Source organism: Lepidochelys kempii, chromosome 6 (genome assembly GCF_965140265.1).
Source record: "Lepidochelys kempii isolate rLepKem1 chromosome 6, rLepKem1.hap2, whole genome shotgun sequence".
In the NCBI taxonomy this organism is placed as follows: Eukaryota; Metazoa; Chordata; order Testudines; family Cheloniidae; genus Lepidochelys; species Lepidochelys kempii.
The window spans coordinates 61856962-61871602 of NC_133261.1; the positions used below are offsets into that span (position 1 = coordinate 61856962).

Sequence of the window (14641 nt, forward strand, 5' to 3'; positions counted from 1 at the left end):
CAAAGGCCACTCCAGATCTCAAGTGGAAGCACAGGTTGGCTTCACAAGAAGGATGTTCAACGAACTGGGTCTCCTTCTAAACGAGGCCAAAATGACACTGTCCCTGGTGCAAAGGATAGAGTTTATAGGAGCTGTACTATACTCGACTCAAGCCAGAACATACCTCCCAGAAGCCAGATTTCGGTCACTGGGTGACATCATATGGGGCCTCAGGCAGTCCCCCACCACTACAGCAAGGAATTGCCTGAAACTTCTGGGGCATATGGCCACGTGTATTTATGTAGTACAGCATGCCAGACTTAGACTTCGCCAACTCCAGTCATGGCTAGCGTCAGTATATCAACCATCTTGGGACACTTTGGATAGCATGGTAACCCTGCCTCACCCAATACTAGACTCCCTCCTGTGGTGGCTCGACCCACAGGTAGTATGTGCAGGAGTCCCCTTCACCAGCCCCCAGCCATCCCTCTCATTAGTGACAGATGCGTCAGATCTGGAATGGGTGGGCACATTTGGGAGACCTCACGACACAAGGCCTCTGGTCTCAGGCACAGCGAGGTCGGCCTATCAAGGTCAGAGAACTGAGAGCGGTGCGCCTGGCATGCCAGGCTTTCAGAGTCTATATATCAGGGAGATGTGTATCAGTCCTCACGGACAACACCATGGCAATGTTTTATATCAACAAAGGGGGTGCATGCTCCTCTCCCCTGTGCCATGAAACCCTCATGCTGTGGGACTTCTGTGTAGAGCACTTGATATACCTGCAAGCATCACATCTCCCTGGGATACAGAACGAGCTGATGGACAGTCTCAGCCGGTCTTTTCATGGCCACGAGTGGTCCCTCTGGCCGGACATAGTGAGCTCAATCTTCCAACTCTGGGGTTTTCCCCAAATAGACCTGTTTGCCACACAGCGCAACAGGAAGTGTCAGCTATTCTGCTCCTTCCTGAGTCACAACTCAGGCTCCATTGCGGATGCATTCCTGTTTCCACGAGGAGGCCGTCTCCTATACGCGTTCCCGCCGGTTCCTCTCGTTCACAAGGTGCTCCTCAAGAGCTACAGGGACCGAGCCCTGGTGATACTGATAGTTCTGGCCACGCCAGCACTGGTACACATCACTCCTGGAAATGTCCGTAGCAACTCCGGTCACCCTACCACTCGTCCCGGACCTAATCACACAGGATCACGGCTGCCTCCGGCATCCAAACCGTGAATCGCTCCACCTCACATCATGGAAGCTCCATGGCTGAATGTGGTGGAAGCTCCATGGCTGAATTGCTCTGATCAAGTCAGGCAAGTTCTTCTTGGTAGTAGAAAGCCCTCCACAAGGGCAACGTACCTTGCCAAGTGGAAGAGATTCTCCGTCTGGTCAGAGCAGCAGTCAGTCTCCGACACTTGCCTCGGTGCCATTTATACTGGACTGCCTCCTCCATCTTAAGCAACAGGCACTGTCCATATCATTGATAAGGGTTCACTTGGCTGCAATCTCCGCCTTCCATCCGTGCAGATGGCTACTCAGTCTTCGCGAACCTGATGGTCGGCCGTTTCCTTAAAGGTCTCATAGATTATATCCGCAAGTATGACAGCCTATCCCGGCTTGGGACCTTAATCTAGTCCTTTTATGGACTGGCCACTGGTGACATGCTCCACTGCTTTATCTCTCATACAAGGTGGCGTTTCTGGTGGCGATAACCTCAGCTAGGAGAGTGTCGGAGCTCAGGGCCCTTACATCAGAGCCCCCTTACACTGTATTCCATAAGGATAAGGTTCAACTCAGACCTCACCCGGCTTTTCTCCCTAAGGTTGTCTCCCAGTTTCACATCAACCAGGACATCTTCCTCCCAGTATTCTATCCTAAACCAAATTCCAGCTGCAGGGAGCAGAGGCTTCACTCATTGGATGTCCATAGGGTGCTACCCTTCTATATCGAGAGAAAGAAGCTGTTCCAAAAGTCTGTCCAGTTATTCGTGATGGTGGCCAATAGAATAAAAGGCCTCCCTGTGTCATCACAACATATCTTGTTGTGGATCATGTTGTGCATTCGGGAGTGTTACAACTTGGCGAAGGTGCCCGCTCCGCCAATCACCGCACACTCCACCAGGGCTCAGGCCTCCTCAGCAGCATTCCTGGCACAGGTCCCCACACAGGAAATCTGCAGGGCAGCAACATGGTCCTCCATACACACTTTCACCACGTTCTATTCGATCACTCAACAGACCAGAGATGACGCGGCCTTTGGAAGAGCTGTGCTCCAATTAGTGGATGACTCCGACCCCACCTCCTGAACTTTGGCTTGTGAGTCACCTGTTTGGAATGGACATGAACAAGCACTCGAAGAAGAAAAAACGGTTACTCACCTTCTCGTAACTGTTGTTCGTCAAGATGTGTTGTTCATGCCCATTCCAATACCCATCCTCCTACCCCTCTGTTGGAGCAGTCGGCAAGAAGGAACTGAGGGGGTGGGTGTCGGCAGGGCTCTATATTGGGTGCCATGAAGGTGCAACTTCAGGAGGCGCCCAGGCCGACCCTACAGATGCTGCTAAGGGAAAAATCTTCTGGCTGGTGTGCACATGGCACGCACACACCTGATTGGAATGGACGTGAACAATACATCTCGAAGAACAACAGTTATGAGAAGGTGAGTAACCATTTTTTGTGGGGAACAATCCTGCAGTGACTTCTAAATTAGGTGAATGGACTAATTGTGATCAAAGAAGTCTTTTCTATCTCTAATTTCTGTGCAAATGGGTTAGGAATATAGAACTGAAATCTTGGACTATTAAGAGAATCTGGAAACTGAAGCCTAATTTAAAAGTGCCTTTAAAAGAAAGGGGTGGTTGAAACATAAAAAGTGTAGGAGAGGACATGGATTGAATCTCCCCCCTCATTACTTCCAAGGGAACTAATTGTTTAAAAGCATTTCTGGACTGGAAATCAGTAGGTGATACCCTCCTCCAAGTTGTCGGGGTGTAGGGAATTTGCCATGCTCCACATGTGAGAAGGGGAGTCTCATGCATTATTCAAACCACATGAATCTTTTATTCAGTCTGTCTCATGCATTTTATAATGAGATGAAATAGAAATCTTACTCTCTGTCTTAGACAACAGAATCCGAAGCAGTGTGTCCAGATTGAGATGGCAGGATAAAAGAGGTAGGCAGATCAGAGGAAGGCAGTGAGGGATGAGAAAGGGAAGAGATGTCATAAAATTTAAAAAAAAGGGGCGGGGGGAGTGGGAGAAGGCCAGAAATGGAAGCCAGGAAGAAGAGTCAGAATTGGAAAAGTCACAATTGTTTATAATAAACAGATTTTTGATTTCCCCAACTCTCCAATCCCAATGACAACTCAGGAGAATAGAAAACTCCAGACAAACACTACATCCCAAAGGCAGTTGTTCCAGTCCTTACATTTTTCCAGCAGAAGGTGCTGTAGAAGGCTTACAGCTACTCCAGTCCCAGTCTCTACATCTGTATTTTCACAAATAAAAAAAGGTGTGGTTTTTTTACAAGTTATCTATCTCTGTTGTAAGAGACACCTTTTTTACTGGTGAAGACACAATCTAGAGATGCAGTAAGAAATGGTGAAGTATTGCTGTCTGTGGAGAGGTCACAAATCTACCAGTCCCAGTTTCTCCATACTAGATGAACTATAGGGTATGCTAAGGGAATTATGAATTGGTGGAACTTTAACTGGTTAGTTTATTGTTCTGAGATTGCAGATTTTCACTCACCTCTTTTTCAATAAGGCACTAAAATCCAGCTCTCCACCTTCTTCATGTCCCTCTGCACTGTACAGTAACAGAAAAATATAATAGTGTCGCAAGGAGATGGGGAATGAATTAGCCAGAATTATCTCATAAGCATAAGATGTATCATTGGAAGGGAAGTAGGAGATAGTTTCACAATGACTCTAGAATGTTCATTGGCATTGCAGCCATTTTCTTTTAGAAATCTGGAGATTCTCTCTTCCTATTTGTTGGCCTTTATATAGATTTAAGAAGTGCACTTACTGACCCTGAATTTCTCCTGCTCTGCTTACAGAGGAAATCCTACACTGTGACTAATTTAGTGGCACATAGTAATCTAGATTAGTAGAATTGTAATCCCCCTTTTTCTGAATTAAAAGAAAAGATATCACACATATAATCAGTAGTCCAATAAACACATTTCCCACATGCTCCAGGAAATTTGTGGAGCATTGCTGGGATCTTCCTTTAGAATCATAAGTGCTTTCTGGGGACTATAGAAAGTGCTTTAGAATCATAAGTGCTTTCTGGGGACTAGATGTGGGGATGTAGAAACTGTTTTATGAGTTGGGACAGCGTTAAGACAACAGTATCTTATGTATTTTTTTAATATGGCCCTCAAGTGACATCCTGTGTTGCATACATTATTGCTTTAAGAACACAGGAATTGCCATATTCAATCAGACTTGAGGTCCATGTTGCCCATTATTCTGTCTCCAATATTTGCCAGCACTGATTGCTTACAAGGAGGTAATCTTGCTGAAGACAGGTATGCCAGTAGACAGTAGGCCAGAGAAACTCAAGGTGTCAGGAACAAATGCAAGAAACAGCCTCAACAGATTGAAATTTAGTAAACAATTTTGTTGATAAAGAGGGAATAGAATCCAGCTTCCACCTTCTGAGCTGCATTGACAGTGCCAGGTTAATTGGAGTCAACAGCAGTAAAAACTTATTTTAGTCAGATCTGATTCTTAATATGCATTGGGGAAAGCTCTTTTGATTACAAAAGTGCCATTTTTACATAGTTGGTTTCAGACTAGAACAACACTGCATGGGCTAATTTTCCCTATGTGGTGCCTAGACACTCTAGTATGTTGATGGGTGTATTGACTGATAGATAAGAACAACTTGAATGGCAGAGGGCTTTAGTCATAGATAAAGTCACTAATGTAAGGCCAGATTTCAAAATAGCTCAAGGCTAGATTTTCAAATGGTTAGCACCCACAATTCAGGTAGATTTTTCTAAAGAATTGAGCACCTAGAAGCTCCTATTCATAGAATATCATAGAATCCTAAAATATCAGGGTTGGAAGGGACCTCAGGAGGTCATCTAGTCCAACCCCCTGCTGCAGGAGGAAATCCTCTGTATTCTGACACTTATGACCAGATTTTTCTAAAGATCTCAGCAGCCAATATGTTAAGTTCTTTGAAAATCCTTGCTATCTATTTTGAAAAAAGTAGCCACTTTTTCTGATGCCTAAATGGGAGCTGAGCTTTGTGGTTGCTTAGCTCTTCTGAAACTTCCTTAAATTATAACTTCTGAAATGCAATTAAAGAGTTATACAGTTGTAAAATAGGACATCTGAAAGCACTAGGAACAGAGGGGGATGGGATAGCACACAGGTATATTTTCATATCCAAGTGAGAATTTGTGTGGGAGCAGTGAGGGAGGTGTAATCAGGATGTGTGTATGATAGAAGGGCAGACGTGCATTCAGTTTGAGATTTTTCAGAGTCACAGTTCTTAGAGGATGCCATATGTCCAGCATGTGCTCTTCCTGTAAATGAATCTCTCTCACTGAAGCATCAAAGTGCTCTACTCTTCTCATTGCTTTATGCTTGTCTCACATGATCATTGTTTTTGTGTTTTCTAGCCACGTATAAGAGCTAAGTATTATTATTTATTTATTGTAATGAATTCAGATGTTCAAAATTAAATCTGCAACAAGTTCTGGTTCTCTTTACTGATCAGAGAGAGAGAGTTCATTGAGGCTTGGGACTGCTGGCAGAAACCTGGGCTACCTGAGACAGGCTGCAGACATCCGTCTTCCTCCTCCCACCAGGCTCCTGAGTGAGAGTCACAAAAAACAGCATTTTAGATTTATGCACTTCAGTTTAATCTCTGCAGCCTTCTCATAGAACAAGTTAAGATCATCAAACTCCAAGCTCCGCTGGCAAGTATGCAGTAGTTTTAGAAGTGCTCTGTCCCAAAGGAGCCTTTTCCATTCCAAAAGGAGAATTGCTACTGCCTAGTCCATGCAGCTGCATGACATTCTAACCCTCCTGTACATTCACAGCTTGTCGTAGGGAATATCTTGAGTCATCTACAAGTTTTTGCTTGGCTGTCAAAATACCTCCCTTCAGTTTCATAGAGACAAATGAATCCTAAATATCCTGCCAATCAAATGGGCCGGGCAATCTTGGGCCTTCATTGAATCATAGTCAGACTCTGCAAAAAGGTGTTGTGTAATGCAGTGTCTCTGTGTCTTACGTTCTGCTGGACAGTAAAGGCAGTAAATGAAAATCTGGTGCAGTCCCTTCACAGAGTCTTCCTAATACAGTCTAGTAAAGGAGGAAGGAATCTTCAGTCTTCAGCTCTGGCTCACTGACAGAGCAAAGATAAATATGGTTATTTGTTTTGTGACAGGGGTTTTGATGGGAAGGAGTTATGCTTCCTCCATGCTGACCAGAAACTCCCTAAATCCAAAAGATTTGTTAGGATTTTACACCCACATTGCACTCACTAGCACTAGATTTGTTGCTTTCGTTATCCTGCTAGCAGAAAGAGGAACTACTGAATGCTAAATAAAGGACAACAAAGGCTTGGCCATGTAGAATTATGTTCAAGTGGAACCAGCCTGTATCACAGCAGGACTGACCAGCTGCACATATGGATTCCATAGTTACTGTTTAGTTAAATTCTGCAAGACTTTTCTTGGTTCCTTGTGACAGAGTAGAGTGTAAAAGGCAGATCTCATATAATAATAACTTGTGGAAAAGCACAAGCAATTGACTGTGCTGGATTTTCTCCTGTATTAGGAAAATTGGTTCAAGTGAAATGTAAGTGCTGGAGTGATAAATTTCACTGTAGCTATTGGGAGCACAGTAAAGATCATGTTAAAATTCCTTGAGGGATAGCACATATTGCCCTGAAGGACTGTACTTGTTACAGTTGATGGCTGTTGGAGTGATTTTTATTGATAACTTAGGGAAATAACACTCTGATTTACACACAAGATAAATGAGTGTTCAGTAATGAATACAGTTGCAAGTTACTTCCTAAACTTTACCAAAAATCTGTAACAGTTCTTTCAATTGAACCGGTAGAGGTCAGGGCAGCTTTATTAAGAGTTTCTAGGTCAATTGAGAATTTATTGCAGATGGGAAGAGTGGCCTTTCTCAACACCTAAGCAATGCCCTAGGGCTAGGGTTGCCAACTTTCTAATTGCAGAAAACCAAACACTCTTGCTCTGCCCCTTCTCCAAAGCCCACGCTCACTCTATCTCCCCTCCCTCAGTCACTCGCTTTCCCCCAGCCTCACTCACTCACTCATTTTCACCAGGCTGGGGCTGGGGATTGGGGTGTGGGAGAGGGTGAGGGCTCTGGGATGGGGCTGGGGATGAGGGATTTGAGGTGCAGGAAGAGACTCCAGGCTGGGGCCAAGGGGTTCGACGTGTGGGAGGGGGCTCAGGGCTGGGGCAGGGGGTTGAGGTGCCGGAGGGGGTGCAGGGTCGGGAGGGAATTTGGGTGTGGGAGGGGGTTCTGAGCTGGGGCAGGGGCATGGGAGGGGGTTTGGGGTGCAGGCTCCAGGTGGTGCTGACCTCAGGCAGCTCCTGGGAAGTGGCAACATGCCTCTCCAGCTCCTAGGCAGAGGGGTGACCAAGGGGCTCTGAACGCTGCACACATGCGTCACCCCCACAGCTCCCATTGGCTGGGAACCATGACAAATGGGAGCTGCGGAGCCAGCGCTTGGGGCAGCGCCTGCGGGTGGGGGCAGCGCGTGGAGCCCTCCTGGCCACCCCTCCACCTAGGAGTTGGAGAAACACGCCAGCTGCTTCCTGGGAGCTGCGTGGAGCTGGGCATGGAGCCTGCCTGCCTTGTGGGTGCTGCGGCCAACCAGACTTCTACTGGCCTGGACGCCTGGCAACCCTACATGTGGCTCTTAATAGTCTAGGAGGTGTATATATACCTGACCATTCACACATACATTCAAAATCTCATTGATTGCACTTGTAATAAAATTACAAAACATTAATAAAATTAAATATAACCATACTGTAATCAGCTATATAGTATTTATGTCCAAACTCTTGATCCCTGTCTAGTGCAAGAGTGTCTTAAGACACAAGTGGATCCTCAGGCTCAACTAAACCATTTTGGAAAGCATTGCTTGGTCCCAGCCATACAGCCTGGATCATTAGCACAGGATCATTAGCGCCCCTGTTGACTTGTACCTGAAATACTCTTTTCACACTGTAGAAAAAATAATTAGTGCAATTCTTAGAGAAATTATGTTCATTATCTCTGAAATAATTGAAGATCGGGTTTGTTGTTGCATAGTAAGGAGCCAACCTCTTTTAGATGATGTCTGAGAGTCAAGGGTGGCATTTTAGCCTTAAAAACACTTACACTATAGACTTACATAAATCTTTGTAATAATAGCTATTTGTACAATAGTTTTTCTCTTACATGACCTTGTCTAGGAAGGTAATGAATTCCACATGGAAGCACAAGCTTCCTACTCACGTTCGTCGGAAGGCAGTGCGAATATCCATGTCTCCTGTTCCTGGTGCTTCTGATGTGGCATACAATGGAAAAGGAAGGTGGGAAAACAGTTGAGTGTGTTCTTGAAGAGACAGCACCACTGCAAAAGTTTTTCCTTTCACGCCATTTTTGTTTCAAAGATCTTATATTTTAACTATGATTAATCACTTACTGAATGGTAGCCATGGTTAGTGCAAGTAACTGTCTGGGGTTCTACCTCAAGCTTCACATTAATTTGTAGTTTGACAGGGGGAAAGTCATATTGTCTTCTGTAAAATCTGGTCTGAATATTGACATAATGAATGCATTGAAATCCTCAGGTGAAAGGTGCTAGAGAACGTCCAAATGGATTATAGTTCATTAATGGTAATATTACCATCTGTGGAGGCAGAAGATAAATTCCCTTGATTAATAGAAGCATGGAGAGGTTTACAGCTGGGAAGCTGCGTATAAAGTGTTTGATTAATCTCCAATTTAAACCAGCTACTGCTGGCATAGCCTAGGGTAGAGAGCCTCCAGTGACTGAAAGTCAACCTATGCCCTATACCATCATGGGTCCTGCAGCCAACCAGTGCTGCTTCAGAAATGAGCAGTGCTGACTCAATGCATTCCTGGTCTGCCACTGCCTGTGAGGCATAGGCATCAACTCCATGGGTGCTCTGGTGCTCAATCACCCATGTAAAAAAATAGGTGGTGCTCAGCACCCACCAGCCATAGTGGTTCCAGACCCAGGGCTGGCTGCCCACCAGTCAGCTGTTTGACAGGCCCCTGGGGCTGGCTGCTCCTTAGCAAGTGGCTGGTGGGAGGCGCTCAGGAAGGGAGCAGTGTGTGGGTGGAGGGGTCCTTGGGCGGGAAGAGGCCCAGCAAGAGCAGGGCTTCCGAGTGGAAAGGGGTGGAGCACCCACTAGGAAAAACAAAAGTCAGTGCCTGTGCTGTGAAGCTCCTATGGAGCCCCAGTCACCAATTAAAGCTACCACTCCGCAACACAACCCCTGAGGAAGGAGAGTGGTGCAAATATTGAACTAGCAAGGGTGAACCATGCTCACACTCTTTTAGTGAAATCCCTGGTGACCCATTCTACACTGGAGGTAAATAGATAGTTAAATGTACTTCCCTTTTAATCACTGGCACACAAGAGCAACTGTTTAGAGTAAATCCCTTGCTAAAACTAGTCAACTATTCTTGTTGCAATTTTATACTGCCAGAAGCTCCTGCCGTGCTTGAATTTGGCCGGAGGAAAGGAAGTAATAGTGTTAGCTTTCTGAACTTTTCCAAGTTTTTTTTCCTTTTTCTTTTTAAATGTCCATGTTCAAGTACATAGCCTTTGGCAACCTAGAATTGGAGTTAATTCTCAGACTTTTAAAAATTTTTTTACTGAATTTAGTGCTCATGGAAGTGTGGGACTGAAGCCTGGATAAAGCCAAGGATAATACAGGCTAATTCTCCTTTTGCTTACTTCGTGTTGCTCTTTCAGTACATCTCAGTCCTGACTTGAATTACACACTACTTTTCTTTTTAGAGGCCACCCCCCTCCTTCATAGCCCTGCTAATGCATCTCAATCTGCATCTGTAGCACTCCTGCTATTCTAGTTTTGGGCCTACATAAATTTCTGCCAGTTTCTCTCAAACCTGACCTACACCCTCTTCTGGTGGCCACTGTTTATTGGGGAGAGAGGTTACTCTGTACACAGGGAGGACAGAGTGGGAATAAGATAGAACCTAACTTAGCACAGGGGTGAAAGTAACATTAAACTCTTACCAGTATGGGGGCTCGGCTCTGGGCCCCTGGAAGGGGCGGGGCCTTGGGCAGAAGGGACTGGTCTGGGAGTCAGCCTCCCTCAGCCAGCCCATCCGCACTGCCTGGCCCGCACCACCCGGGGCTCCGGCAGCGATTTAAAAGGGCCCAGGGCTCCGGTTGCTGCCGCAGTAGCAGCGCCCGAGAGCCCCGGGCCCTTTTAAATCTCTGGCCCCAGGGCAGCAGCCCCTTTTGCCCTCCCCTCGCCCCCGTCGGCAGTCCGGGGAAGGGAGGGGCAACGACATTATAGTGCTGCCACGGCAGCTCTTTAAGCAGGGTCCTTTGCCATGGCAGCACTTTAATGTTGTCTGCGTATGGGCTGGTACCAGTGGCCACTTTTTACCGGTACGCCATACCAGCCTGTACCAGCCCACTTTCACCTTTGACTTAGCAACACATTTCTGTAATCATATAATCTTACCATTGACAATCAGGCTGAAGTTACAGCTATCAAACTTGTCCTTGGTAGACGCCTCACATCTATACCCCCCTGCATAAGTCATTTTTGCTTGGATAATGTGCATTTCATAGATGTAAACCTAAAAAAAAGATCAGCCCACAGAGCAAGGGAAGTTAGAAAATAAAAGGATAAAAATGCATAGAAACAAATATAGCATACCAGAACATTAACAGTGATAGACAAAGGCTGGAATTCATTAAAAACCCCACTTTGTTCCCTGTATGTGCAACTCTGTCTCACTTGTGGCTGGGTGAGGAGGTCCTCCATCTCCAAAAAATGTAGGCCTCTATCTACAGCTAATAGAGCAGTTCCATAAATTCAGCCTTCGGAAGGATTGGTGTTACCGATGGGCAAATCTATCCTATTGCATCCAGTAGAGGGAAGTGGAGATGCATACACATAGCAAGTATATTACAAACCATAACGCTAGCGTGATCCCTACAGGAAGAGAGAGTGACGCACTACAGACTTCTTTGTGTTCCAGGTGTCTGTCTGTCTGTCTCTGGGCTAGAGTATTCACATTATAGATTCATTTATGGTGGGAATGGATTTTTGTTGATCGCTTTATGATAATTTACCCACTGTAATAAAGCAGTTAATTTCAGCACCAGTGTATGGGTGGCTGAATATTCCTGTGAGGATAATTATGCAATAAGATCATGGAAATTGCCATACTAGATGAGTTCAATGGTCCATCTAACTCAGGATCCTATCTCTGACAGTGACCGATACCAGCTGCCTGAGATTCAGGTGCAAGGAACCCTGGAGTAGGCAGTTATAGATTAACCTGCTGCAATGAGATGTTCAGCCCACACCACCCTTGAAGGGGTTAAAATGGCTCAGAAGGTGCTAATTAACGTGATAGGCTGCACCTGGGGGAGACTGAGGCTTGATTGACAAGCACTAATTGAAGATGGGCCCATCTAGACAGGAGTAGGTACGGATTATATAAAGCTGGGAGTGGAGAGCAGAAGAGGGCTGCACTGTGAAGGTCTGTAGTCACTCTCTTGTCCTAGTGAGGGGAGAAGGATGAAACCTGAAGGTAAAGAAAAGGAAACAGAAGGCCTGGGATCCTGACCCTTATGGAAGTGGTTTACCCAAAGGGGTGGTGGAGAAGAAAGCCTGTAGATGTCAAAGTAGGAAGAAGCCCAGGGAAACATTAGCAGGCAAGGTCTGTGCTGTTTGTAGGGTCCCTTGGTTGGAACCTGGAGTAGCAGGTGGGCCTGGTTCCCCCAGTGGGAAAGTGGCATAGTATTGAATGGGACAACAGGCTAGAATGGCACTTGGACACCTAGTCCAGTGAAACTTTTCTGGAAGGGAAAAACTGTATAATGACCTGGCTGGAGGGCCAAGCCACAAAGAGGAAGCACTGCGACTCCTAGAGAGGAAGAGGGGCTGTGGTGTGAGCAAGTGAGAAGGAAAGAGCACCCTGAGTTCTGAGAGAGAGCCTCACCATGGAGTTAGTGACTGACAGAAGGGTGTGTCAGTCCAGGCAGAGCTAATTCCCCAGATGCAGCCACATGCAGTTGCCCCACCAGTGAGTAGAACCCTGTTACGTGTGCACACAAGGAGCATTTATTTCTAAAACAAATTAGTTAAAGGTTGGCTTATACTCTGAAGAATTAAAGTTTAGATGCTTTCCAAACTTGTTTTTTTTAAATCCTTACTATTGTTACATTGGATGTTTCTGTTTTTCACTACCACTGTTAGCAAATTGTTAAACTGATTTTTATCAGAATTATGTGGGATTTTTACACATTTCTTTGTTTTCCCTGGCTGTATGCATTCCTATTCTGTATTCACTGCTGAGTGAGTGTTTCTGTCCTCTTTCTGGTATGCCTTTGTGTATTCATACAATTACCAAACTTCTGCTCAGACTCTTCTCCAGACTGAACATATGCTGAACGTTTCCTCAAAAATCTTTGTCTTCCAAATCTTTTATCATTTATCATGGAACCGAGGAGTGATAGTATCTACCTCTACTTTTGTCTAGATCCTCTGACTATAGATCTGTATCTATGATTAGAATACTGTGCGCCATTTTGGGCACCTTAGTACCAAAATGTCACTACTAGGGAAGAGATCTTTCCCCCAGAACAAAGGTTAGTGGCTAGGAGAGAGAGATTGAGAGTTCTGCTTTGCTGGCTGTACCTTGTTGTTTCGGTCATAGCTGTCATGCAGCTGGAGATGTTTCCCCACTTTGCTTCCCAGGTCCATCCACTTTCCCTTGAACCATTTCACTGATGGTTTCTTCAGCATGCTGGCACCTGCTACTTTGCAAGTGAATGTGATGTTTCCACCTTGAAAGGGAGACAGGTTAAGATAAGCCTGTGAGTGATGTTTAGTATTTTTGTTAGATCATTGCTATTGTACAATAATTACAGAGATAAAGGTAGTATCCAGGTAGTAGCATAGCAGCTTACAAAAATCAAGTCTTTTACTCACCAACAGTCACTTCTCCATCCTGAGGCCGTGTCACGAAGAGACCAACAGGGTCCAGAGGCAGCTCTGGCTGAGCCTCAGGAGCTGGAACTGAACCAAATATCTGGATTTATTAACTATCTTTCCATTTCAGCCTCTGTCCTAGTCTATATAGTGAATCCTTTACATCATTTCAATGTTTCCCTCAAGATTCTTCTCCATTCAGATATTTCCTGTTTCTTCCATAACTCCTTATTCCCACTTGGCTGGGGCTTGTCACTTGTCTTCTTCCTCCTGGTCCTGTTTTCCCCCACCATCAATGTTGGGATTCCTTGTCCCTATTCTTTCTTTCAATGTGTCAAGTAGGGCAGTGGTTCTCAACCAGGGGTACACAGAGGTCTTCCAGGGGGGTACATCAACTCATCTAGATAATTGCCTAGTTTTACAACAAGCTACATAAAAAGCAGTAGCAAAGTCAGTACAAACTATACAGACATGATTGATTGGCGATCCCTCGATTCAAGGATGATCTCTACCATTGTCTACAATACAGACAATGACTAGCTTATACTGTTCTATATACCATACAATTAAATGTAAGTACAATATTTATATTATGGTAAAAATTAGAAAGTAAGCAATTTTTCAGTAATAGTTGCTGTGACACTTTTGTGTCAACCGCTAACTAATTTTGTAAGCAAGTAGTTTTTAAATTAGGTGACACTTGGGGGTACGCAAGAGAAATCAGACTCCTGCAAGGGGCTACAATAGTCCAGAAAGATTGAGAGCCACTGAATTAAGGTTAGTCCTAGCATCTTTTTTTTATTATTATTATTTTTTAACCTTCAGAACTCCTGGTGCATTCTCCTGGTTGTGTCTCTGCTGGTGTAGGTGAGTCTGAGACAATTGGGGTAGAAACAGCTTCAGTATGAAGAACTGCCTCAGACTTTTCTGAAAAGGAATGGAAAGCAAGGTTACAGAAAGCTATGTATTTCTTGGATATACTTGAGAGAGTTGTGCAGAGGAGCATCTCTTCAGTGAGCCTTAGGAAATGCACAGAAAGTTGTCTGTCTTGTAGAGCTTGGAAGGTGCACTGCCTTGGAAGATACCAGCCTTATGGAGTTTCTAACCAGATAAGAATAGCTTGCCTTTGCCACGCTTTGAGCTGTGATGGCTAAGAACCCTCTTCTCTCTCTCAAAAGAGATGTTTGAATTTTTAAATGCCATAATTTTGACATATCAAATTTCAGATGTTTTAAGAATAATTTTTCTACCCTTTGGCTTCTGTGATGTATATAGAAACAGCAGTTATGAAAAAGGATGAACTTTTATGAAACTTATGAACTTTTAAAAACAATTTGCTTCTGTGTGAGATTCAGGCACTAGAGGGCAAATAAATATAAACCCCCCATTTATTATTTATTATTAAAATCTCATTCTTATGGGCCCAGTTCATG

General features: G+C 44.7%; 1 protein-coding gene across 1 annotated transcript in view; it reads right to left on the reverse strand.

The window, feature by feature from the left end:
* Nucleotides 1–14641, reverse strand: part of MYBPC3 (myosin binding protein C3) — a 128627-nt gene that overhangs the window by 103695 nt on the left and 10291 nt on the right. Inside the window, exons 3-10 of the mRNA XM_073350333.1 lie at nucleotides 14028–14135; nucleotides 13209–13295; nucleotides 12915–13063; nucleotides 10725–10842; nucleotides 8491–8539; nucleotides 5767–5811; nucleotides 3731–3787; nucleotides 3091–3093 (exon numbers count right to left, since the gene is read on the reverse strand). Of these exons, the coding sequence (XP_073206434.1) occupies nucleotides 3091–3093; nucleotides 3731–3787; nucleotides 5767–5811; nucleotides 8491–8539; nucleotides 10725–10842; nucleotides 12915–13063; nucleotides 13209–13295; nucleotides 14028–14135 (616 nt within the window). The remainder of the gene's footprint in view (nucleotides 1–3090; nucleotides 3094–3730; nucleotides 3788–5766; nucleotides 5812–8490; nucleotides 8540–10724; nucleotides 10843–12914; nucleotides 13064–13208; nucleotides 13296–14027; nucleotides 14136–14641) is intronic.